The following is a 23,539-nucleotide window of genomic DNA, read 5'->3' as shown; positions in this document are numbered from 1 at the left end:
ACCAAGCATCTTTGCAATGTGGCTTGAAACTGAGATACCACCCTGTTTTCTAATATGTTGATCCCACTTATCTCAGATGTAGTCAGCTGAGATAAGTTAATTTTGGCCTTCTGAGTTTGAGCTGTGTTACTCATTGCTGGGGGAAATTTCCCAAGGGCCTGTGGATATGAAGTGTGGGTGTTGCCACTGTTGAAGCAGAAAATGGGCTGGCTTGGCTCAGGGGTGTTAGGCAGGGCTCGCCCTTGCAGTGGCTCTATCCAGACCCTTCGGCGGCATCTTCCTCCTCTGGAATGTGGCCGTGGTTCTGCCCTAGCCCAGCCTCGTGATCCAAATGAGGACTGTAAGAGGATTTGTAAGAGGTAGATGGTAAGAGGATTTGCTTACTCCCTTGCAGGCTGCTTCATGAGCAGGACCTAGCAGTATCTGTGGTTCAGGACCAGTGAGGGAATTGGGCTTTGTTTTGCTTGGGATGCTTAGTCCTGAGCCATATCATGGGCAAGGTGCAAACTAACTTGTGTCCTCACTTGTGTTCAGCTTAGCCAAAGGCCTACAGTGGCAGAGCTGCAGGCCAGGAAGATCCTGAGATTTAATGAATATGTGGAAGTAACAGATGCTCAAGACTATGACCGGCGAGCGGATAAGCCATGGACAAAGCTAACACCAGCTGACAAGGTAACAAGAAGCGTCCTGTCCCCAGGTCTGGGGGTGGAGAGCTAGATCGGGGTCTTCCATGCAAAAAAGGATATGAGCAGAAGAGACTTGCTCTGTTCCTCTTGCTTCACCTCTGCGTCTTTCCCTTTGCTGTGCCACCCCACTAAGCACCAGCAGTATCCCGTCACCCACATGCACTGTACCAAGCCCTGCTTCCTGCTCCCTCCAAAGCAACATGGAGCCTGAACGGGCCTTGTCTGCACTCAAGCGTGGCCTCTGTCCTGGCTCCCAAATGGCACAAGAATACAAGGCATGGGGCATTGGTCAGAGGAGTGCAGTTTCTCACAGGCTGAGGCAGGCCCAGGCAAGAAGGTGGCAGGGAAGATCTCCTGTTCTTATCACACCCCAGCCACCTGCCCAGCCCTCAGTGTAGAGGAGGTGAGGCAGATTAAACTCAGCCTAGCATGGGCTGGCTGAGGAAGCTGGGGAGGCTACTGCAATCTGTGAGCTCCTTCATCTGCTGAAAAGATCTGGGGGACTTGGCCTTGCCTATCAAAACTGCCCTCACCCTTCACTTGACTGCTTAAAGGTGGTGTGGATGAGCCCTGAGCAGGTGTGGAAGTACAGCACCTTCTTGCCCCATGTGAGCTCACTTGAGATGGGGGGAGAAGAGGGAGGATGATATGCCTTAGTGGGAGATAAAAAGATCTCTCCTTTGTGCAGGCTGCCATCCGGAAGGAACTGAATGAGTTTAAGAGCTGTGAAATGGAAGTCCACGAGGACAGCAAGCAGTTCACACGGTGAGTGAGAATACATTACTCGCTCACTGTACACGGGCTCAGAGTTCCTGCTGGTCTTGTTGGGAGAGCTGTGCTGCTGGGGTAGTGCTGAGAGGCCAAGCTTTAAAACCTTAGAAAAATGACCAGCACAATAGTTGCAGATTTCATGTCCCTTTCCACCTTGGGGTGTTCCTGGGTGACTGGAAGAATACCTGATGTGAAGTGGGTGATGGTTCTTCCCTGAACTGGGGCTGATACAGTAATCTCAGAAGCGACCAGTGGCTGGTTTGAGGTGTATGTGAAACCAGTGAGACCTTGTAGTTGGAGTGTGCTGTTCTGGGACTAGAGATGTGCAGCAGAATCCACAGCCTTAGGCCTTTTGCTTCCCCTCTGAGCTTTGCCACCTGGAAAATGGGGTTAGTGTTAGACTGCTCTTTGTAAGATGCTCTGAGGTCTACTGTGGCATATGGCAGGTGTCTGTCACAAAACACCTTGGTAGTTTGCTCTAGTAACTAGTGGATCATGGCCCAAATTATTCTTTTTTCCCTGAGAGTTGCCCTATGTTGGTTAAGATGAGTGTGTTTGCAGACCAGAAAAGCTTTCTAGGTTGGGGTGAAATCCTGTTATGTTAACAACTTAGGGCTGAGAGTTCAGATGGCCAAAGAGTAAACTGAATTACATCTGTAATGCTTTAGTAACCATTTACCCCAAGTTCCAAGGATGACACTTGGCTTTTTCACTGGGCTTTTAGGTACCATCGACCATAATCTTCCAAGAGGGAGCAAGAGATCCAAGAGGACTGAAATTCTCAGTGCCCATCTCCTGGCAATTCAGTGAGGGTGAACCTCAACTCTTCCAAGATTTGCCTTCAAAACATACCTAGAAAAGGGCTCTCAGCTGGGGAAGGGGAAATCCTGTCTGAATGTAGCATTTCACTGGAACAAACATGTCTCGAGTGCCATCAGGCTGGAACTGAACACTATACCTCGCACGGCTCAGCAATACGCCTCTCCTGGTGCCCAGCATCCCTGCCAGGAGACCACGCACATGTGAATGAACAGTTCCTTCCCCAGCTCCCTTTCTCAACTGTGCCAGGCCCAGTTCTCAGCTGTACATACTCCTTATGATTGGAAACTTGTTAATTTTCCTCCTGTTTACCAAGGGGAGGAAAAAAAACCTGGCAGCTCTGGCACTGGAGAGCTGAGGAATGGAGAAGCGGATGTGCCAGGAAGCACGTGTGTATATTAGCTGTGTACAGAAACCCTGCACAGATGCTGACCTGGCAGACAACTGACATGTGACTTTTTTTTGGTTTTGCTTGCATCTCTGTAATGTACTTAATGTCCTGAATCACTACTGACCAATGGTTTGTTGTCCTGGAAGGGAATTGTATAGATATTAACATATGCTGCATCTTTTGTTTAAAAAAACAAAAACAAATACAAAACAAAAAAACCCTTTAAATGTTTAAAACATTCCCTCCCCACTCTCTCTCACTTGCTCTGATGTTAACAGATCTTGTCTTGAGATATTTAGGCTTGTTTAACAAATTACAGAACCAGGAAATGACTGTTGCCTTTTAAAAACTTTTTAATTTGGGGAAGCTGTGATAGTAGTCAATTCTTTTTAATGTGGCTTCCTCTGTAATGTTTTTTTACACTCACAGATCAGGGTGAAACTTGCCTTTTTTTTTTTTTTTTTTTCCACAGCAAAACCTACTGGAAACTTGATAATTTCACTGTGTGGGTGGAAGGCAGGGTGGGGGGAGAAGAGGTTTAAAAAGTGACCTTAAACAGATAATCTCTCTCTACTGAGAATGATTACTTATCGGTTCTTCCTGAATGTTTGGGTTTTTAATTCTGGTATCGGCCACTGCTGTATCATGCACAAACCTAGCCCTGAGGGTGAGATGCCATGTACCATGAAGGAAGGGGAAGAGGGAAGGTGGTATCGCAGGACTGCGATCCGGGGCGAGGGGACTCGCCTTGTTCACAAACCGGTCCTGTTCCGTGCTCGACCGTGCCGCGCCATGAGGGGCTGCCACGGGCCAGCCCTCGGCGCTGCGCTGGCTCTCACGCTGTGCCAAGCCCTGCCGGGCTGGGGTCCCGCGTCCCCCTGCCCTTCCCCTGCGCCCTCATCGTTGCTCGCTGCGGCCCTGAGGGGAGGCTGAGCTGGGGGCGGCCTGCGCGGCCCTGTCCCCTGCCGCCATGCCGGGCTGCGGAGGAGAAGGCCGAGGGCACCTTCCCCCTCACGGCTTCCCCCTGTACAATATGGCTGTAGACTAAATCATTGCATTGTATATCTGTCTCCTCATCAACAGATTTTAATTATTGAATAAAAGTATTTTAGGATTTTTTTTTAAAAGTGATTTTTATGGCTGTGTTTTTGTGAAGGTGTGGAGAGTTGTGTTTCAAACAGACTTTCTGAGAGGGGGGAATTGGAAAGGGGAGGGCATGGGGGGGAGGCTCAAAGGCCTCCACTTCTCCGGGGAGTCTGATGATGCAGTGGCGGCGGCTTTATTGGGAAATACAAAAATCAGGCGTTTTACTGCGGCTTCCCTTCCCCGCCACCCACTCAAGGCGGCGCCACCCGCCGCTCCCCCTCCCCGGCGCTCTCCCACTGCGCACGCGCCGCCCGCCGCTCCCCCTCCCCGGCGCCCTCCCACTGCGCACGCGCCGCCCGCCGCTCCCCGGCGCCCTCCCCCTGCGCACGCGCTGGGCTCCCTGTCCAATCGAAAGGCGCAGCTGCGCCGTCTCGGCCCGCCGTTGCGTTCGGCGCATGCGCAGCGCGCTAGCCCCGTCCCACCCGCCCTATAAATTTCGCGGCGTGGAATTCTCCGTTCTCTTTCCTGGCGACGAGCGGTGGAGTGCGGAGGTGAGTTGGCTCCGGTGGCGGCGGCGCCCGCGGGCCTCCGTGGCGGCCGCCCTCTCTGGAGGGCGGGGAGGGCTGTTGCTGCGGTGATGGGGCCCTTGGGGCGGGCTGGGGCCCGCTCCCCACCGCCTCTCCCTGCCTTCCCCAGGCTGACGCCTGCTGTGGCCTGTGGGGGGTCCCTGCGCCGCGCCTCGCGTGGGGCCGCGAGGAGCTGGGGGGCGGCGGGGGTGAAGGCGGTTGCGACGCTCTGAAGCTGAAACCCAACGTGGATATCCGGAGAAGTAGCTCTCTCTCGGCTCTGTCCGTGTGGCGCAGGGGAGCGTAGGCCTTCGGGCCCGTGACGTACAGTCCCTTTCCACAACGTTGGAGAACAAGCCGGGCCTCGGGTCTGCAGCCTGCATATTCCTACTGCTTCTCCGAGTCCTCGGACTGTGACGGAGGAGATAAACCATGCAGGAAACAAGTGCTGTTACTCGGGGTAGCTTTTCGCTGGGGTTGGGCCACCGGCGTGTATGCTTTGGGGAAAAGGGAGAAAGGGATCTAATCTGTGAGCGATTACTTAAAATAATTTTTCTTTATTTCAGTTCTGAGCTTGAGAAGTTTGAAGTGAGTGGGGTACTGATTTGCGAGGTGAGTAATATTGCACTAATAATGTAATACTGTTCTGTGTTTGTAGTTATGCATCTCTCAGTATTTTCTTTTTTAAATAAGCTTGAGCTATTTCCTTTTAACTGGCTTAGGCAAACTGATTTGGATTAACAGCTTGAAGTAATTGACTATCAATACAGACTTTGTAGGCATTGTTTAAGAGTAAAAGCTTAGCTTAGAGGTTTCCCTGCTCCTGAGATGCTGCAAGACTTTACATGGATTGGGGGAAGAGAGAAACTAATTCCTGAATCTTCTAAGAGTAAAAGTGGAAAAAAAAATTCCTTTATTAAGCGTGGTTGAATGGTATTTATGGGTTTAGTGAGCTTGAGGCCTCGTGTGTTCCAGGGCAGGTCAGAACCCCTAAAGGAACAAAATGAACCACCTGCTCCCTGAAAGACCATGGTGCTTTTCATCAGGTTGATACTGAAGGCATTTGATACTGGGGCAACTTTTTAGCAGAAGGTGAACAAGAAAGAACCACGTGCAGTCACCCATGCTTTCACGTTAAGCAGTTCCAGAACAGACTTTCACATCATCTGTGAAGAACAATCTCTATCATTAATCTGGGTGCTGGAACATTGGGGTTATATTGAAGGAAGCCACGTGCTGCATTTACTTAGGATGGTCACATGTTCCCAGCCCTATACTTATACCTGATACTTATATCTGATAATGATGTATTTAATGGACAAGCAATATTGATTATTAAGAGTAGACAGAGATTCCTTGAAAAAAATATATGCTAGTATTGTAGTGCCCTGTGTGTTGCTTATGGAAGGGGAAGAACAAGAGTGCTTCCTGGCAGATTATAAGCAGCAAAAATCCCATGTGACTTGCCAAGTAATAAGACTTTTTTTGTTTTTGTTCTTTTTTAAACATTACAGACACTGGTGACTGATTGTGGTGAGATGCTAACAGCAGAAAATAACCTGCCTGTCTAGTGGGATGGTAAGTATGCCCAGAGCACCAGCACCGACCAGAAAAAAGGTAGAGATAGTAGTTCAGGTTCAATTTGTGCAAGGTGTTGAATCAAAATTAGGCTGCAGACATTGGAGTGGGCTGGAAGCAGAAGATGCCTGTATTTGGTGGCCTTCTAATAGCATGTGCTCTAGGAGAACATTGTTAAATGTTTGAGTAACGCATCTGTGGTCCTTAACCTGAAATGGAGTGGGAGAAGCGAAGCAAGCCTTTGGGAATCTTTCTGGTTGTAGGTGATAGGGATTGCTTGGTGCTGGGGAAGAAGGCAAAAGAGTGGGAGTATGGAGTGAAAGTCATATATAGCTTGTGTTAATGTCTGTTCAGGAAGTTCTGAATTATTTCTGTGAATGTTCTGGAGGCTTGTGATGCTGTGCCTGACAAATAAAGAAATTGCTTTGAAATGGTGTTGTGTGGCTGTTTTCTCTGGCATGACTGTTGACCATTTGTTCATCCCCTGAAGCTCAGGACCACATGACTAAACTTCTAGGGTTTCATAGCTTTATGTAGTTGGGTTGTCCTTCTTTGGAAGGTCTTTAGAGTCTGCCCTCATTTCCAGTGATGCCTGATCTTGAGCTAGGAAGGTCATAGCAGCAGCATGATTAACACTAAATATACTAGTGAGATAACCAATAAATACATGGTATTTTGTATCCTTTACAACCACCAGAGTTTCCTGGCATGTAGGGTTTGGTGGGGGGAGGAGGGCATTGATTGCCTTTTGTTTTAAGATCCAAATATCGTTCATACTTGGGGAATATTTTCCCCCTTCTGTTCAGTGCAATACTTTAAAGGCAGTTTTTATTCCTCTTGAGCCTATGAACATCTTTGGAACTTTACCTTAAATGTAAGTAGCTTTACTTTATAGCTGCAATGTTTCCTACTTGGTCAGTGGAGCATTAGATGAACAACCTGGCAGGCATATATCTACCCCGGATGTTGAACATAAGGATAAATGAAACAGGTTTCTACAGTGTAAGAGTCTGAAACGGTGGAATGGGCAAAACAAAGGCAGAGGGGTGTTTTTCCTGTTTACAAGTTTGTCAGGATAATGTCCTGGAAAAAATACAGGTTGCTGTGTGGGAGGAGACCTGAAGGGAACAAACACGTTCCAGGAACTTCTGGGTAAGAGCACGTGATCATGAGCTGCAAGTCCAGCTCTGCAGAGCACTTTGGCGGGGCCCTCTTCTGTGAACACGACTGCCCTGTGAAGTCTGCCTGGATTTGGCCTGGAGGTGCCACTTGGTTGCTCATGGGCTCTTGGACTTGTCTTTACCCTGGGTTTGGAGAATGCTCTTTCTTCTTGCTCCGAAAAAGCCAAAGCATCTTGCTGAACTGGTTGGTGAGGCTGGAGAATGCCTGTGGGGGAGGCTTGGAGGGGCAGTTGTCTCCAAGGTTTCCTCTTTGGTGGGTTTGAAAGTCTGCAGCAGAGGTCGGATCTGTAAAGGTACCTTGGAAACTTGATGGCTCGTGAATACTGAAGGTGTGTGCAGGTGATGGGGCTATCTGCCCTCTCTCTGGGACTTGAGCTGATCCTGGCAAGACTTGAGGTTGTGCCTGGCTCTGAACTGTGCCGAAGTGGTTGCAGATCTAAATGTTCTAACAGATCTAACAGGTTGCAGATCTAACATGTTCTAAATGTTTCATGGGGGAAAGGGCAAATTTAAATAGACTTAGACGTGCTTTCCTCTGAGCTGGCAAGTGCTTGTTCTCCTATTGCATCCTGCCACAAACTGGTTTAAATCCTATTCCTGCAAGTGGTTTTCACCTATTGGATTGTAATCCGCAGTCTGTGCTCGTGCAGGCCCCAGCTGTGGGGTTGGATATCCTGTCCTCACGCTTTGAATTTGCGATTACAGCACTTGACATCAAAGTAACTTGCTTACACTGTAATCGAGGCATTTATTAACCCGGGAGAGCAACAGTATTAACCTGGTAGATAAACAGCAGATCATGAGTCCTTGTGGAAGTGCAACGTGTACAAAAGGCTCAAGGACCGCAGCGTGAGTTCTTGCTCGGGCGGTGCTGTAGGAGCCGCTGCAGGTTTGGGGGTTTCCCTTGTTGCCTTGCCTCACCTCAGGGCGTTGTAATGGGAACAGCAGTTCCATTCCAACAGTGCGAGCTCAGGTTGTGATTATTTTTCCCCCCCCATAGCGAACAGGCAAAGTTTAATCAGAATAACAACTTGGCTGCTGTTCCGAGGAGGAGGGGGGGGGTTTTTTGCCGCCTCCTGCGGCTGAGCTCGGGCAAGCGCGCTGGCCGCGGACGGGCTGCCGGCCTCGCTGGGGGGGGACCCGCTGGGGGCTCCGGCTGCCCTCGATGGCCGGGAAAAGGAGAGGCCGGGCCCGGGCCCCGCTGCTGCTGCCCGGGCGGGGGCGGTGCGGCGCCGGCGGAGGGAAGGCGCCTCCCCGCCGCGCATGCTCGGGGCAGGCGGGGGGCAGAGCGGGAGCGGCGCGGAGCGGCCGGGAGGTGAGCGGGGAGCGGCGCCCGGTGCCCCGAGCCGGGGGGGGGGGGGGGCGCTGGGGAGGGGGGGGGGGGTCCCGCCTTCCCCGCCGGGGTTGCTGCGCCTGGCCCCGCCGGCGGCCGAGGGGAGCGGAGCGGAGCCCGGGCCTGCGCGGCCCCACGTGGGGCGCCGGGGCAGCGGCGTTGCGGCGCCCAGCGCGGAGTAACCGGGGGGGGGGGGTGGGCGGGAATCAGCGCGGAAAAAGCCTGCGGATTCCTCCGAAGGGAAGTGGAACTTTGGCCTTACGCATTGTAACGTCCCTTAGGTCGCTTTAATGTTGTCTTGAAACGCGGGAGCTTCCTTTTGCTGTCCTTCTTGCAAAATCGGACGGCCACCTCCTTCCCCCCCCCCCCCCCAAGTAGTTTTGGAAAGCGGGGGGAGGCTCTCGCACACTGGCTTCTCTGTTTAAGCACCGAGACCTTTATGAAGGTACTTCCAAGATCTGGATTTTCGAGAACGCTTCCTTGTTGGAAGGGGCTGGGGGGTGCTCTTAGACGGAAAACTGCCTCTGTTCTCCCAGTTCCTCCATAGTGAGAGTCCAAGCGGCAGCATTTCTGCATGGGATGTGGAATAGTTGGGCCTTTGAAAACAAGGGCATAAACTCCCAGGTGTTTTGGTAGAGAAGGCAGAGGGCTGGTGCTCGGAGCAGTCGCTTGCCTTGTTCTGCTTCCTTCCTGAGACTGTCAGTAAGTTCCTTGATGGGAAGGAGGAAGATGGTTCCCTTCTGTTTGAGAGCAGAGGCAGTGGATATAACGTGGGGGGAAAAAAATCTGCATTTTTCAAAGTGGGGGTAGAGTTTGGTGCCCAAATCCTGATTCACTTTCATCAGCCTACTGGAAGATCCAGGCTGCAGTGATCTGAAAGTGGAGAGGAGAAATCTCAGTGTGTCTTTTTAGGGGGAGGGAAAAATAACGGACAGCTGCATTGCAACTTTCCACCAAACTGCTGGTTAGATGGTAGCTTAACAGAGTGTCTTTGTTTAGATCTAAAGCAATATGCCAGGAAAACGCACTGGAAAGAAAAGCCCTACACCAGAAGAAGGGTTTCCTGAAAGGAAGAAGTTTAAAGGTAAGAAAACTCCCTGGGAGCTGAGTTCCTCCTGTTTTCTTTTTATACTGTCTGCTGAAATACCTGAAGCTCTTAAAGACAGGAGCCTGGTTGAGATCGTTCATCGGTCCAGTCCAGACGAGTGGGTCTGTTGCTGTCCTTTTATGCCTCCTCTGCTCTCAGGGCTTGCTTTAATTTCAGGCCTTGCCAGCCTGGTCCTTAGCTTCTACAGGCAGAGCCATTTCTAAATCGTGACTGACACCCCTGCAATAAACCCCACCAGAGACCAGGCTGCTCTCTTTAGCCCAGGCTTTGCCTGTCTGTGCTAGGTCTGCGCACTGGTTTTGCTGGATGCTGAGTGCATTGGAAGCATATCGCTTCTGGGGGATCCCCCTATTCTCGGGGTAGCTCTGTTCTTTCCTTAGAACTTGGCGCTTGCTGTCGGTTTGGGTTAGGTGTGTTGCAAACACCGGCTGTTTAGTATAACGCCTTCCCCGTGATCTCAAGCTAGATTTCAGTGTCCTGCTAAGGACACTGTCTAAGGACCTGCAGCATTTGAGCAAGCCTCAGCATTCCTAGAGCTTTTGGGGACCAGCTGTGGTAGAAGGGTTATTTCCTCTCCCTGTCCAGTACTGTACCTATTTCCTTTCTTTCCTGTGATGCAGTTTGCCACCGTTCACACCGGACAGAGCCTGGCCTGGTGCTTACGCTGGGGCAGGGGGATGTCGGGCAGCTGGGCCTGGGGGAGGATGTGATGGAGAGGAAAAAGCCAGCCTTGGTGCAGCTCTCGGAGATGATCGTCCAGGCGGAAGCGGGAGGGATGCACACGGTGTGCCTCAGCGAGACGGGCAAAGTGAGTACAGCACTGTGGTTTGGGGAAGGGGCAGCATGCAGGGACCCAAGCGGGGAAGTCTTTCACCCCTCTCTCTGCTGGGATGAACAGAGCCCCACGAAGCAGCTATCCCTGCTGCACAACCTGCAGGTGGCATGGTGCCCATCAGACCTGTGCTCTGCCCCAGTGCGTCGCTGCCACCAGCGTACTGGTACTACTAGACGGCAGCTTGCAAGTCTTCCTCACTCCAGCTCGTGAGATGAGCGTAGTCTCTGTGTGCTGGACCACAAAATTTTGGGGGGCAGTGGGAGAATTCAGCCTGGTGGGTCTCTGTCCACTGGCTTCATGCTCATCTTGTGGTTCTTCTGGGTCTCTTCCTCACTGGGACACTCTCATCTGCAGATCTACACCTTTGGCTGCAATGACGAAGGCGCCCTCGGGCGTGACACCTCCGCAGAAGGATCAGAGATGAAGCCAGGGGAGGTGGACCTGCAGGAAAAGGTGGTGCAAGTCTCTGCAGGGGACAGTCATACAGCTGCGCTGACGGATGACGGCAGGGTTTTTGTCTGGGGCTCTTTCCGGGTATGTTGATTGCTTGGACTCGGGAGGCTCTGCTGGTGATTGCTGGCCTGATTTCAGTGACTATCTCCCCACGTCCGTCTCTCCATCCAGGATAACAACGGGGTGATTGGATTGCTGGAGCCCATGAAGAAGAGCTCAGTTCCCGTGTTGCTTCAGCTCGATGCACCAGTTGTTAAAATTGTCTCAGGTGAGCAAGATCCGGGTGCGTGTGTGTAGGTCAGGCTGCTGAACGAGGCTGTTCCAGCCTCTGGGGTGGGGGAAGGTCCAGAATGAACCATGTCCTTTTTCCCCTCTTTGCTGCTCTCAGCCAGCTACAAAGATGTGCTTGCTCCCTTCTGGTTCCTGAGTGAACAGACCTTGTGTCTCTTCTAGCCCCAGTGGTATCGTTAACGTTTGACCCAATCTGATGTAAAACGCTTTGCAAGAGTGACCAAACCAAGCCTGTGTGACCCCATGGGGTCAAAGTCCTCGCCTCTTCTAGAGGTGGGGAAGCTGAGGAGCTTCCAACATGTCCAAGGCCCAGGTGAGGCTGGGGGTGACCCATGCCTCTAAATGTTCCCAGCAAAACTTCCTTGGAATTTCAGACCAGGGACTGGGATCAGGTAGAGAGAGACTTTGGTATTTTAAACCATTCCAGAAGCTGGCATCCAGGTATCCGGTGCAACAAACCCCATTGAGTTCTGAAAGGCTTGGATAGCTGGGGTTTAAACACGAGATCTCAGACCCTGGGTCTTGCTGCCTTCCCAGGGAATCTGAGCATGTGGCTGCTGCTTCACTTTCCTCACGCTTCCTCCCAGGGAATGACCACTTAGTGATGCTGACGGTGGACGGTGACCTGTTCACATGTGGCTGTGGCGAGCAGGGCCAGCTGGGGAGAGTGCCGGAGCTCTTTGCCAACCGAGGAGGAAGGAAAGGCCTACGTGAGTCACTTTGCTCAGAGATATTTGATGCTGTGGCGAGCGCGGCTCTGTCCTTGGACGCCAGCACTTAGCTTGGCTGAGGAGACTGCGTATTCTTCACTCCCCAGTCTCTTCCCCTGGTGCTCAAGGGCTATTTGTAAATCAATTGCTCGAATTCAGTGATCTGGATCTGAGTGGGGGATGAAGAGGGCGTAAATCATTCGTTTGCATCTGACCCCTTGTCTGCTGCCCCCAGAGCGCCTGCTGGTCCCCCAGCGTGTCCCCATCAAAGGCAGAGGCAACAGAGGCAAAATGCGCTTCCAGGATGCCTTTTGCGGGGCTTACTTCACCTTCGCCGTCACGCAGGAGGGACACATCTATGGTTTTGGCCTCTCCAACTATCACCAGCTCGGTAAGCTTCTCTTCTGTCCCCTCAGATCGCCTGCCTGTTTGGTCTGGCTGTGGACTTCCCATTCCCTGGCTGCTCTGGCCTGCAGTGGGGACCCTGCTGGGCTCCCCTGATCGAGAACACCTTGCACCCACCGTGCACCCTCCTCCAGGTGTCTACTGTAGGACACCTTGGAGCTGGAAATTGGGGTGGGAGGTCACCCTGCAAAGCTCTGGATTTAGATCCCAGCCCCTGCAGCCAGTAAATTTGAGCAAAAGTTTGATGACCTTCAGTTTTGGGACTTCCGGGAGCTGGGTTGGTCCCTAATGTGGGTGAGCTCCTGGATGGGCAGCTCAGTGCCCGTGGCTGGCCTGGGCTGTCCGTGCCCACGTACCTGATTTGCCTGGGTTTGTGCATCCCTGTCCCGCAGGGACCCAGGGCACCGAGCCCTGCTTCTCTCCGCAGAACCTGACATCGTTCAAGAACTCCACCAAGTCCTGGGTTGGGTTCTCTGGTGGGCAGCACCACACGGTGTGCATGGACTCAGAGGGTGAGTGCCGGCGTGACGGACCAGCTGGGAGTTGTGTGCATGGGGAGGGGTGTCCCTTGGCTCTTGCTCCAGCTGTGGAGGTGTTGGGGGTCACGGTGAAATGCTGAAGCCCTCCAAGTCCCTGGTGTGCCAGGCAGTGTGGTTGCATTGTCTGTGTGGACATGTTGTGGAGGGGCTATTTGGATTTTCCAAAAACATAGTCAGGGATTGAAAAGGTGGCATGGATTTGCAGCAGAGAGCAAGGATGATGACAGAAATCCAGAGTTACTTTTGAACTCTGGTCTCAGGCTCTACAGTCTGTCCAGGCATTCATTCTTCCTATCAATTCTGGGAAGCTTAGAAGCTTCCATCCCATTGTGCAGCTGAGGGGGAGTCCTGGTTGGGATCTAGAGTGTTTTGGCTCGTGGAGCGTGTGCTGATGGATGTGATGGGGAAGCAGCGATGTTCCTGACTCCTCCAGGAGTCAGATCTGGGGGAGGGAGGGTCCTGCTATGGCCTACTGTGGGCTTCTCCCTCCCTCTTGAGTCACCTCTCCTGTGTGTGTCTGTCGTGCCCCAGGTAAAGCCTACAGCCTGGGCAGGGCCGAGTATGGCCGGTTAGGTCTTGGGGAAGGGGCGGAAGAGAAGAGCACACCCACGGTCATCCCGGAGCTCCCCAGCGTCTCTTCTGTTGCGTGCGGCGCGTCGGTCGGCTACGCTGTCAGCAGCGACGGTGAGTGCTGGGGGCCTCCGTGCCTCCGTGGGCTCGGGAACGCCGCTTTCTGTATCCTTCGCACCCCTCATCCATCCAGTGGTTACCTGGGGCTCTGCCCAACCAGTCCCCTGGAGCCGGCCAGCCCCAAGCAGCTTCATCAGACACTGCTGCCTGGGTCGGGACCGCTGAGTGCCCTGCGCAGGGGAGGACTGGGCAGCAGCTGCTCAAGTGCTTTGTGGTTGCTCAATAGCCAGGTTTGTGAGAGGGTGTTGGCCCAGGAGGGGGTCATTGGCTTGCCGGTCCTGCCTCTGAACTGTGAACTCCACTGTCGCGGGCCTTCTTTGTGCCTTAGCGCAGTGTTTGCTTGTGTGTAACGTGCGCAGCCCGCAGGTGCAGGGAGGAGGGTTTGCCGTATTGCGAGCACGGGCAGCGTGTTGATGGATTTGCCCAGCTCCTTGGCGGCAAAACGCTGGCTTAGAGGGAGGCTCTAGGCAGTTTGAATTGCCAGGCGTTGCCGAGATGCCTCCCTCTGCCTGTGTCTCCAGCACTCTGCGGTTTGCCCCTTGCCTTCGGCCCAGGTTTGCAATCCACTTGCCTTTCCTTTGGCTGCTGGATCCCCTCCCCGCCTGGTTCTGGGTTCACCTACAAGCCGAATTTGTGTTGCCTCCGTTGCAGGACGAGCATTTGCCTGGGGCATGGGCACCAACTACCAGTTGGGCACCGGGGAGGAGGATGACATCTGGAGCCCCGTGGAGATGACGGGCAAGCAGCTGGAAAACCGCGTGGTCCTGGCTGTGTCCAGCGGAGGCCAACACACTGTCTTGCTGGTCAAGGACAAGGAGCAGAGTTGATGAAGTTGCTCCGCGCAGCCGAGCACGGCAGGAACGCGGGGCCCACGTGCACACACCCACCATCCGCCCTCGGCCCCAGGGCGCTCAGGGAGCGAGGTTGGGCGACCGTTTCCCAGGTCTGGTCTCCCGTGACCTTCGCCAGAATGTATTGGGGAGGACAGGATGCTTGTGGAGCCGAGCCTTGGGCCTTCATCCTCTGAGGTCCCCAGGCAGTATCTGCGTGGCTGGAGCAGGGCTCTTCAGGGATGCTCGTTTTTCCTCTCTGGAAGTGTGTGTCTGTCTTCCCTTGGTACCAGGTGCTTTCTCAGCTCCCCCAGTTCAGTTTGGTCCCTTCCTAGACTGTGATTAGGTGGGTTTTCCACCTGTTTTTTGTTTTGTTTTTTAATAATTCCTGGCCCAGTGAAGCCGAGGGCCTTGTCCCTTCCTACACAGAAGGGTTTGGGCATCTGAGGCTTTCTGAGGTCCCTGTGCTCCTCCAGTCTCCAGGTGTTTTCCCCCAACCCTTTAACTTGAACATCTTTTACCTCTGTTCCCCTCTGGCCTCTCCTATTTTAGCTTTGTCTGCTGCCGCTCACCAAACCCCTCTCGGCTTGTTCGGGGTGAAATCTGAGTCCAGCAGACACATTCCTGTGTGGAGGGGACACGGGGGGAAGCTCTCTTATTTTTGTTTCTGTTGCACACGACAACACCCTCGCAGGGATCTCGTTGCTGTGTCGGAGAGGTGCTGACTTGCAGCTCTCGCCCAGGCCAGCGTGCTCCGCGGTGAGCCTTGGTCTCCCGGGGTGGGAACGTGGCTGGACATTCCCTGGCCTGTGTTACACACAGAGGTATCCTCGGCTTTGGAGCTGCAAGCGTGACTCGGTTGCTGCTCGAGGAGGTGGGCTCCTGCCTCCCTCGCTTGGCTACTTAGGGGTCTGAGCCAAAATCCCGCAGGAGGTGAGGCCGGGAGCAGGTTGCTCGATCAAATACTCCTACCTCCCATCTTCCAGGAACAACCTCCTCCAGCTCTGCCTGCTTTTTACAATCACTTCCAGTCACCTTTGCTCCTTGCTCCCATCGCCTTTGGAAATCCAACAGAATACAATCTGTGGTGGGGAGTTGTTATTTTTATTTCCTTTCCTTCCTTTCCTCTCTGCTTGCTGAGGAAGAAGGTTAATTTGCCATTAGGGCCTTGCTGAGAAGATAGAGAAAAAATCCAACTATGCATTTAATCGCTCAAAACAACCAGACTGTCCCTCCTCCCCATCACCTGCGGTTCGTGGTCTGACTGGTCTCGCTCCCTGAGTCCGGCTTGCCCCGTCTCTTCTCTCCATGCTGCCTTCCAGGTGCCTGGACTGAGAAGGGGGGGGGTCTGCAAAGATAAATTTTATAAGTTAAGTTATAGCAATAGGGGGGAAGTGGTGTGTGTGCAGGGGAGGGGGGTGGGGGGCTGGGGATTGTACAATGGCTCAGAATAGGTTGAATTTTTTAAAAAGAAAATGTAAAGTATTTTGGTTGATTAAATGAGGAAGAGAGGCAAAAAAAAATGTAATCTTTTAACATTTGGAATAAACTGAGTTTTGATAAACGCTGTTTTTTTTCCTGTGCTTTGGAGAGGTGGGCAGCCGTCCTGGGGCCCCGGCTCTGGGCTGACGCGGCGGGTGCCAGCGCTGCTGCGAGGACGGCGGGGCCGCGGCAGGGCTGCTTGCTCCCCTCTGCATCCGTGTCTCTGCCAGCCCTGTCCCTGAGTGCCCCAACAGGAGCCGTGCCGCGAGCCCAGGAGTCTGCCGGACTCTGCGGATGCGTTCCCGGAGAGCCCAGGGAGTGGACAGGCCCAGTGCCCGCCCGGCCATGCCGGGGTCTCTGCTGGCACCTTTCCCGTCCCCCTCGTGTCCTTTAACGTGCGCTAAGGAGGGGAGATGGGGGCGCAGACCGGGCCCTGCTATGAAACGAAAGCCTTCAGGGCTGTTCCCTGCGTTTCCATTTATCCTCCTCAGAGGCTGCTCCGACCTGGGATGAGTTGGAGCAGGGCTGATTCCCGGTGCAAGGGCTGCACGGGGTCGCGGCGCTGGCACCGCCTGGACACGGGTGCCGGGTGAGATGGGCGCCCGGTTTGCAGGGGTGGGGGCCTCCCTCGGCTCCTGCCGTGGGCCCCGCGCCGCCTTGTCCGGAGCCGTACGCCTGTGCAGGTGTGCAATTGTGGGACGCGGCCGCGGGATGGCAGCAGGAGCAGGCGCTGGGGACCGCTGCTCTCGGGGAAGCCGGGAGAGGAGAGGGGACGGTCCCGGTGGGACCCTGCCCTCCCGGCTGCTGGCTGGGGGCCGAGATGGGGCGAGGGGAGGGCAGAAACATCCCCCGGGGGGGGTTATCTGGGCAAAAGCTGCTTTTGTCCCTCCCTAAACCCTGCATCTGGGATGGGGCGACGGTCCGTGCTGGGACACACGTCTCAGCCACCCTGCTCCTGGCCAGCCGGGTTGGAGGGTGACCGTCGCCGGCGGCTGCTGGGGTGGCATCCGCGGTTTGGCCGTGACGACTGCCCCGTGGCCGGGAAAGGGCTTGGATGCAGGGCGCAGGTTGGCTGATGCTTTAGTTAGGGATAGCAGAAAAGAATCCGGATTTATTTTCTCTCTCTTCCCCAAATCCCCCAAGCGGCGCTGACCTACGTTCCCCAGCCTCGAGCCTGCGAGCGCTTCATCAGCAAGCTCCAGGCTGGAGGTTTGTAGCAAATTTAAGTGGGGGATTTAAGCAGGGTCCTGGCCCCCATCTCCTCTATTTTGCCCCAGCTTCTCCAGCTACGCTCTGCCCTGGTTCAGCACGGTGGCAAGGAAACACCAACCCCTGTGGGGTTAAACTTGCCGGCCCTCGTTAGCTTGCTAATTGCCCAGCTGCAGGGCCTGGGTGGTGGGAGCTGCAGGTGCATGGGGGAAAGGAGGAGGAGGAAGAGGAAGGCCTTGAGTTTTCTCCTGCTCTGCTGCAGGTGCTCGGGTAGGATGGGTGGTGGTCCATCATTCCTGTCTCTGAAAATTGTGGGGATTGGTTAATTCCTCTCCTGAAGCGGTCATTTTTTAAAATTCGGTCATGGGGCTGAGCCAAGACTCCTTGGTTATGTTTGCTCCTTCGTCACCCCCAAATTAATCACCGCGTTAGAGCACCGGGGTGCTGCACATACCTCCCCCATTTGCTCCTGCCTCCGTCTCTCTGCCGGCTTTGGAAACAGGTTTGCACCACCAATTTGGGTGGAAGTGGGGCAGGAAGGGGGCAAAAGATCGGTGCTGGCTCCTGTGCGAAAGCTGCTCCTGGGCGCTAGGAGCGAGGGGCGAATCTTGGCAGGGGCCAGGCAGGATTGGGCTCGGGGGATTTCGGAGGGCGGCTGCGGGCCATTTCCATCATCCCTCTCTGTCGAGAGAGGAGATGAGGCCTTGTACGAATCTGGCGGTTTTCCTAACTACTTCCCCTTCGCTGGCATTGCAGCCGGGCTCCCGGGCTTGCCAGGGCTGGGTTTGAACGGGGTGCATTGCCGCACGCCGCTCCGGTGCTGCTCCGCAGGGACGGCCCTGGTCCCCTCCGGATGTGCTGGGCGGGAGGTTTCTGTCCACTCTGGTGCAGTGAGAGGCACTGACAGAGCAAATTTCTGCTCCGGCCGGAGCGCTGGCACTAATCGATTGCATCCTGGCAGGGCCGGAGCTTGCAGAGCCTCTGTCTGTTGGTATCTGTTCACTCCTAATTAGTTCAGGAGCAGCTTTCTTAACGAGCCTTCGGCAGGGGATTTGGGGTTGGACGGTACCTCGTTTTTCTTTCATGTAACTGTGAAGTTAAGATGTGGACCCGTGGAGCGTGTTTCCTTGCCCTTCCCCCTAATTCGCCGTCATTAGCACGGGCTGAGCCACCAGCGAGCACGTGCGAATGCCGCCCCGGGAGCGCTGGATACCTGGTGGGAAAATTGCTCGTCGTCTTGGGTCTGATTCCCGGGGACAAGCTCATGGAAATGTTAATGTCTCGTTTCCAAAAACAGCGTTGTTATTTTTATATCCCTTCGGGGGGGGGGGGGAACCCCAAGCCACCCCGCACTTGCTTTGCAAACCTTTCTCCGAGCCCGTTAACGCCGCAGTGACATAGATGGCTGCGTTGGCCTCCACAAAAAGTCCTATTTAGGCTGTTCCCTTTTTTGATGTACGTCTGTGTGCGTGTCCGCGCGCCTCACTTTAAACATCGCCGATCTATTTATAGCTAATAAGCTCAGAGAGATTTAATAAAGGGAGACATGGGAATCCTCCAGCGTTGCAGAGATGGGGCGATGCTGACAAGCTGTGCCGGCTGCTCGGGCTGCAGGAATATCTGCCGTCCCCCGCGGAGAGCAGCTCTTTGCTCAGCCGGGCTCGGGTGGGAGACCTCTCCGGCCCTGGCAGTGCTGGGGTTTGGAGTTAGATCCAGGTGGGCTAAATTGCTGGTAAATCCAGGGCTTCGGTCTGGGCTTGGGAAGCTGGAGGGCTTTGGTGCAGGTCTTAGGTTGTGTGAAACCCTCCCAGAAAGGGTAAGGAATAGAGCCTGTAAATGGCCTGTTCCAGGCCCCGTGGAAAACGTTTTTAGGAAGGACAAAACTCTTCTTGGTGTAAGGGCTTGAGCTCACCCCGTTCCTGGCTGCTGGGCGCCCCGAATCTCTGCGCCTGACCCGAAGGACTTGCACAGATGGGGTGTGTTTGGGGCGGCCGCGGCCCCGGGAGACCCCGGCCGAGCCGAGGTGCTGCATGCTCGGTCCTTTTCCCTGCAAGACCCAACCGCAGGCTTGCGCCCCCTCAGTCATTGCTTTCAGCACGTAGGAGACAGGGAACGAGCTGTTCCCAGATCCTCCTCATCCTCCCTGTGGGAAGTGTTTCATGGTGCAAAACTGAACCCAAAAAAGCTCTTGTGGTGGGCAAAGGTGGTATCTGAGGAGGCTTTTCCCAAAGGAGCCTGGACCTGCTCATCTCAGGGAGGGGAGAGGGTTTCTCATCCCTTGTGCCACGTGGGCTTTTTCCCTCATTTCCTCAGTGCTGGCGAAGGTCTCTCGCTCCTTAATCCCGTATCGACTCGTCTGCTGGCAAGTTGTGAAAACCTTCCCGGTCGCCGTTTCCTGGGAATGATCGATCCCCTCCAACGTGGGGAAAGAGCAAATCCTCTCCCCGGCCCCTCAGCCACGGGTCCGTGTGTCCCTTCCAGCCCGTCCCCCCTCGGTTCCCCCTCGGGAAGCGCTTCCCGGCTCTCCAGCCGCGCTGGGCCCAGGCGGAGAAACCCCCGGGGCAGAGCCAAGGACGCGGGGAGAAAAGCCGCGATTTTTCCTCCCAAAACCTCCCCCCGCCCACCGGCCTTGCTCCTAAAAGGGGGAAAACATCCCCTTCGCAACTAAAGATGCCGCCTGACAGTTTCGAAAGCGAGGAGGCTTTTCAAGCGAGAGGGGAAAACAAGGACGGGGAGAACAATAGCGCGAACAATGGGGAGCTGAGAACGAGCGGCGGGCGTGAATCAGCTCCCTTTGTCTGGGGAGCCGCAGTGACACTTGAATGGGAAGTGCTCGGAGCGGGGGGGAGGATAAAGCCCCGCCGAGGGGGAAGAGGGTGGGGGGAAGGCAAACAGCTTAATTGAGGAAAGGGAAACGTCTCATTAACGCGGCCCGGCGCTGTCGGCTCCGCGCGTGGGGGCGGCGGCGGCGGCCGTCGGGGACCCGGTGGCTTTTGGGGGGGCCCCGCGGGGTCCCAGCACCCGCTGCTCTGCTCGGCCGGTTCCTGCGCTCCCCCTTCCCACCCGGGACTATCCAAGTGCGTAAAGACGCTTCCTTGGTTTGCAGACAAAAAATAATCGGAACGTGGGATTTGGGGCTTTCAGCATCCGCGGAGGATGAACGCGTGTGTCTTGAAGCTCTTCTGCCTCTGGAGTGAAAGCACTTGTGTGTTGTTTGAGCAACAGGGTGTCTTTCCCCCCCCGCCCCTTTGCTTTGTTTTTAATATGTTGCTTTTTCGGGTGCAAAACATCTACCTGTGCAAGTGTCTCGAAGGACCTGCAAGGGGGGGGGAATTGCATCTGTCTTCAAGCTGGTGCAGTTTGGGAGATGCCGAGGTGCTTTCTCACCCTCCTTTCCTGCCTCAAATAGGAAAGAAGCTTTAATTATTGCAAAGTTTCCTGCTGGCAGTGCAATGTGATTTGAGATAGATAGATATATTTTTTTTTTCTTTGGGCTTTGGGAATTGACTAATTAAACTTCTTTCTGCGGCGTGTCAGGCTGCGTTGGTCTTTAACAATGAATCTCCAGCTGAAGGAGAGAGTTTGGCGCTTGCACTGTTCCGGCCGCGTGAAACAGCTGCAAAATCTGGCGTTTTCTCAGGCGTCTTTGTGCAAAGCGTCGCGGTTCGATGGAGCCTGTTGCGTTCGAGGGGGCAGGGAGATGGGCTCGAGCTGGGCAGAGTGTGCCGTCCGCTGCTGTCAGAGCCTCCTGCGGGCGCCTGGCCAGCCCTGCTGGGACAAGGGCTGGTCCCGGGGGCCAAGGAACAGCACGTTCCCCCTTGGCATGTGGGGAAACCAAGGCACCGAATGGGACGACGCATCCAATGCCCGCAGTCTCAGGGCATGGGGAAACCATTGCCAACGAACGAGGCGGCGCTTGGTCTCTCTCCAATGTCTCCCCTAGCCCCCCTCACTCACCAGGAGTGTTAATTCCAAAGTCTTTGGGTTTTTTTGGAAGTGTAGGGTTGCTTTCTGGCAGCAAAGCTCTCCCTTATTATGCTAACATTGAATCTTGCAGCATTGAAGTCTATCCTTCCGCTTTGTCCTCATTATCTCCTTGCTACCTTTTTAATTAAAAACAAAACCAAAACCAACTCTGAATATAAAATCTTGGCCGTATATCCCAGTGTATATATATGTACGGGTAAGGCTGCTGGCAGAGGAGCACGTCGGTGGTCTTTGGGGTCAGGAATTGGGCCAAAACAGTGATGTGCGGAGCTCTCTTCCCCCTCCCAACTATATGGGAAAAAAAAATCCCTAGGAATTATCCATGTTGGATTATTTTGTTGTTGTTTTAAATGACAAATTGCAAGTCAAGAAGCGTCTCTTCGGGCCTGGGAGCCCGAACGCATTTGCAGGTTCCTCTGGCGAAGGGGTGGGAGAAGATGTCTCCTGAACCTCCGCCAGGAAAGGCAGATCGAGTCATTTCCATATGCATAATAATGCAATTACTGAGTCGGTCTAGACCCGAGATGCAGACAAAGAAGCAGGCGGATGTGTAATTAATCACATGTGTAAGAATAAAGCCTGTTACATTAGGGTTAGTTATGTGGTTGATTAATCAAAAAAGACTGTTCCCTGCAAAAGCAGATGTGTTATTAGGCTGCAAAGACGTTACGTGGACGTATCTTTTGACTGCACGGGAGGACAGTCTGTCTGCATGTGAGCTGCTGTCTCTTGGCCGGCGTTGAAGCTGGCGTCCTCGGCCCGGCGGTGCCCGAGCTCCAGCGAACCGCGTTGCTCAGCGGCTCGGAAAGGGATGTAGATCTGCTCCTGCCTAATCTCATAGCTCGTTAGCCCTGGATTCCTCCCGTCTTCGGGAACTCGCAAAACACTTCATAAATTGCCCTGGCAGAAGTGATAAATACTTTAATATCCAAAGTCTTATTAAGCGGGAGCAGAGTTACAAGCTCCAGCACCCCACTCTGTTGCACTTGCACTAAATCCTCATTTGCATTTAAATTACAAATTTAATTTGGGCTGAATGACTGGGCTGTTAAAATAAAACTCTATCTTGATGACCTGCAGCAGCGACGCCTCGAATGCCGCCAATTCAGTGCAAAGGCTTTCGACTGCCGGCGCCTGCAAAATAACCCGAGCAAAAGGGGTAAATACGAACGGGTAAATATTACGGAGAGGTCAGGGCTGGATTTTCCCAATAGCTGAGAGTTTTTGAAAGTTGATCTAATCCCACTCGAGGAAGGACCCTGTTTGTCTGCCCTGGCTCTGACCATGGCTGGTCCATGAGACTAAAGTGATGTTTTTAAAGGACAAGGAGGGACGGCCACCAGGGACGTGTTGGGTTTTGCCGGCCGAGAGGCAGCCGGTGCTAAAGCTCTGTTTTTACTACATTTTTACAATTGAGGACAGTTGTCCAGTGAGGCTAAAACGGCAGCAAGTGCCTGTGGGGATGGGCCCCGGTTCAGAGCAGGGTTAGAGCCAGTCTGTCTGCCCTGGTTTTTCCCGTGGGGTTTTGGAGATCAGCCAGCGCTGCCCTGCCTCCCTCAGAGAGCGAGGAGCCCTGATTTATCCTGGTGCAGTGGCCAGTCTGTCCCCGAGAAGCCGTCGTGCATGACAACGGGAAGCACTTAAACCCAGCTGAAAGATTAATGCTTTGAGACTTGCAGAGCTGAGCCGGAGCCGGCTGCGCCGGGCTGACCCCGCGGCCGGTCGCCTCCCCACGCCGAGCCGGGGGACCCGGCACTGGCCAGCTCTGCTCCCGCCGCGGCTTCGGCAGCCCCGTGTTTGGCCACGGTTTCCTTCGAAAGCAAGTTTCCTTCCATCCAGGCTTGTTCCCATCCGTACCGGATCGCCCTCAGGATGGCTGGCCGGGAAGGTGCTGCCACCTGCCTCCAGCTCCACGTTTAATGAGCCCACCTCAGTATTTGCGTGTTGTCTCATTTATGCTGGCAGTTTTAATTGGAGCTGGGACCGATGGTTATTAAAACCGTAAAACCGTATTAAAACCACTTTCTTCCCCCTTTTCGCCCTGTTGAGCAAGGCTGGAGAGGAAGGAGTTTGGGGGAGCGGAGCAAACCCTGGAGGGTCACACGTCCCTCCCAGCTGGTGGGCGCAGGCTCAGGTTAGCGGGGGACAACGTCACCCCGCTGCCTCCCTCACCCGGCTGGGCTGAGCATCCCGCTCTCCGACTGCCCGCGCTCTGGGTTTTTTGCTTATTTATTTTTCCCCCTTGTATTGATATTTGTGACCCCAGCGCCATCACCTCGTCCGAGCCGTAAAGCCTCCTGCCCCCAAAACGCGCCCTGAGCCGCGCCGCGCTCGCTCGGTGCCCGAGAGGCAGAGGAGAGCTGGAAACCCTTTACTGTGTCCTATTTTATTATTTGTTTTTCTAGAAAGCATCGTTTCCGATACAGAAATGCCATCAAAACCCCGGAGTCGCGAGGGCTGGGGCTAGGAATACGAGCTCAAGCACTTAAAAAGGGCCGGGTCCCGCAGACCCGACCCGTCTTGCAAATTCGCCAGGAGTCCTCGCTCCATCGCACACAGTAGCAGGCGGCTAGCAGAGGGGGCACTGGG

At 54.3% G+C, this 23,539-nt stretch overlaps 2 protein-coding genes and 1 non-coding gene across 10 annotated transcripts in view; all 3 read left to right on the top strand.

The window, feature by feature from the left end:
• PHACTR4 (phosphatase and actin regulator 4) overlaps nucleotides 1–3,794 on the top strand; it is a 70,347-nt gene extending 66,553 nt beyond the window's left edge. For 5 of the 6 annotated variants that reach the window (XM_067311689.1, XM_067311690.1, XM_067311691.1 and 2 more), the window contains 2 exons: nucleotides 535–672; nucleotides 2,182–3,794. In XM_067311689.1, coding sequence (XP_067167790.1) covers nucleotides 535–672; nucleotides 2,182–2,313 — 270 coding nt within the window. In that variant the 3' untranslated portion in view covers nucleotides 2,314–3,794. Of the gene's footprint in view, nucleotides 1–534; nucleotides 673–1,374; nucleotides 1,452–2,181 lie in introns of all 6 variants that reach the window. The other variant, XM_013944697.2, reaches the window with a different exon arrangement.
• A 555-nt stretch (nucleotides 3,795–4,349) lies between these two features.
• RCC1 (regulator of chromosome condensation 1) lies at nucleotides 4,350–15,666 on the top strand. Of its 3 annotated transcripts, XM_067311435.1 has the most exons (11): nucleotides 4,350–4,931; nucleotides 5,834–5,897; nucleotides 9,411–9,495; nucleotides 10,140–10,327; nucleotides 10,709–10,888; nucleotides 10,979–11,075; nucleotides 11,686–11,808; nucleotides 12,044–12,199; nucleotides 12,606–12,725; nucleotides 13,284–13,436; nucleotides 14,094–15,666. In XM_067311435.1, exons 3-11 carry the CDS (start codon nucleotides 9,423–9,425, stop codon nucleotides 14,267–14,269), a joined length of 1,266 nt encoding a protein of 421 aa, XP_067167536.1. In that variant the 5' UTR covers nucleotides 4,350–4,931; nucleotides 5,834–5,897; nucleotides 9,411–9,422; the 3' UTR covers nucleotides 14,270–15,666. The 3 variants fall into 3 exon arrangements, with proteins under 3 accessions (XP_067167536.1, XP_067167538.1, XP_067167537.1); XM_067311437.1 differs by lacking the exon at nucleotides 13,284–13,436; XM_067311436.1 differs by lacking the exons at nucleotides 4,350–4,931; nucleotides 5,834–5,897 and adding an exon at nucleotides 8,347–8,393.
• On the top strand, nucleotides 4,562–4,766 carry LOC136994320 (small nucleolar RNA SNORA73 family). The gene has a single exon (XR_010886464.1). It is a non-coding gene; the product is annotated as a small nucleolar RNA SNORA73 family (small nucleolar RNA).
• Nucleotides 15,667–23,539: the final 7,873 nt, after the last annotated feature.

The sequence above is a fragment of the Apteryx mantelli genome, chromosome 27 (genome assembly GCF_036417845.1).
Source record: "Apteryx mantelli isolate bAptMan1 chromosome 27, bAptMan1.hap1, whole genome shotgun sequence".
In the NCBI taxonomy this organism is placed as follows: domain Eukaryota; kingdom Metazoa; phylum Chordata; class Aves; order Apterygiformes; family Apterygidae; genus Apteryx; species Apteryx mantelli.
The sequence above is the reverse complement of the archived record's forward strand: the minus strand, read 5'-3'. Positions and strand labels throughout refer to the sequence as shown.

Coding starts and splice junctions, on each gene's coding strand:
- RCC1 (XM_067311435.1), top strand. CDS start 9,423: ATGCCAGGAAAACGCACTGGAAAGAAAAGCCCTACACCAGAAGAAGGG. Junction 11,809..12,043: donor AGGAGGAAGGAAAGGCCTAC/GTGAGTCACTTT, acceptor TGCTGCCCCCAG/AGCGCCTGCTGGTCCCCCAG. Junction 12,726..13,283: donor GGTGTGCATGGACTCAGAGG/GTGAGTGCCGGC, acceptor GTCGTGCCCCAG/GTAAAGCCTACAGCCTGGGC.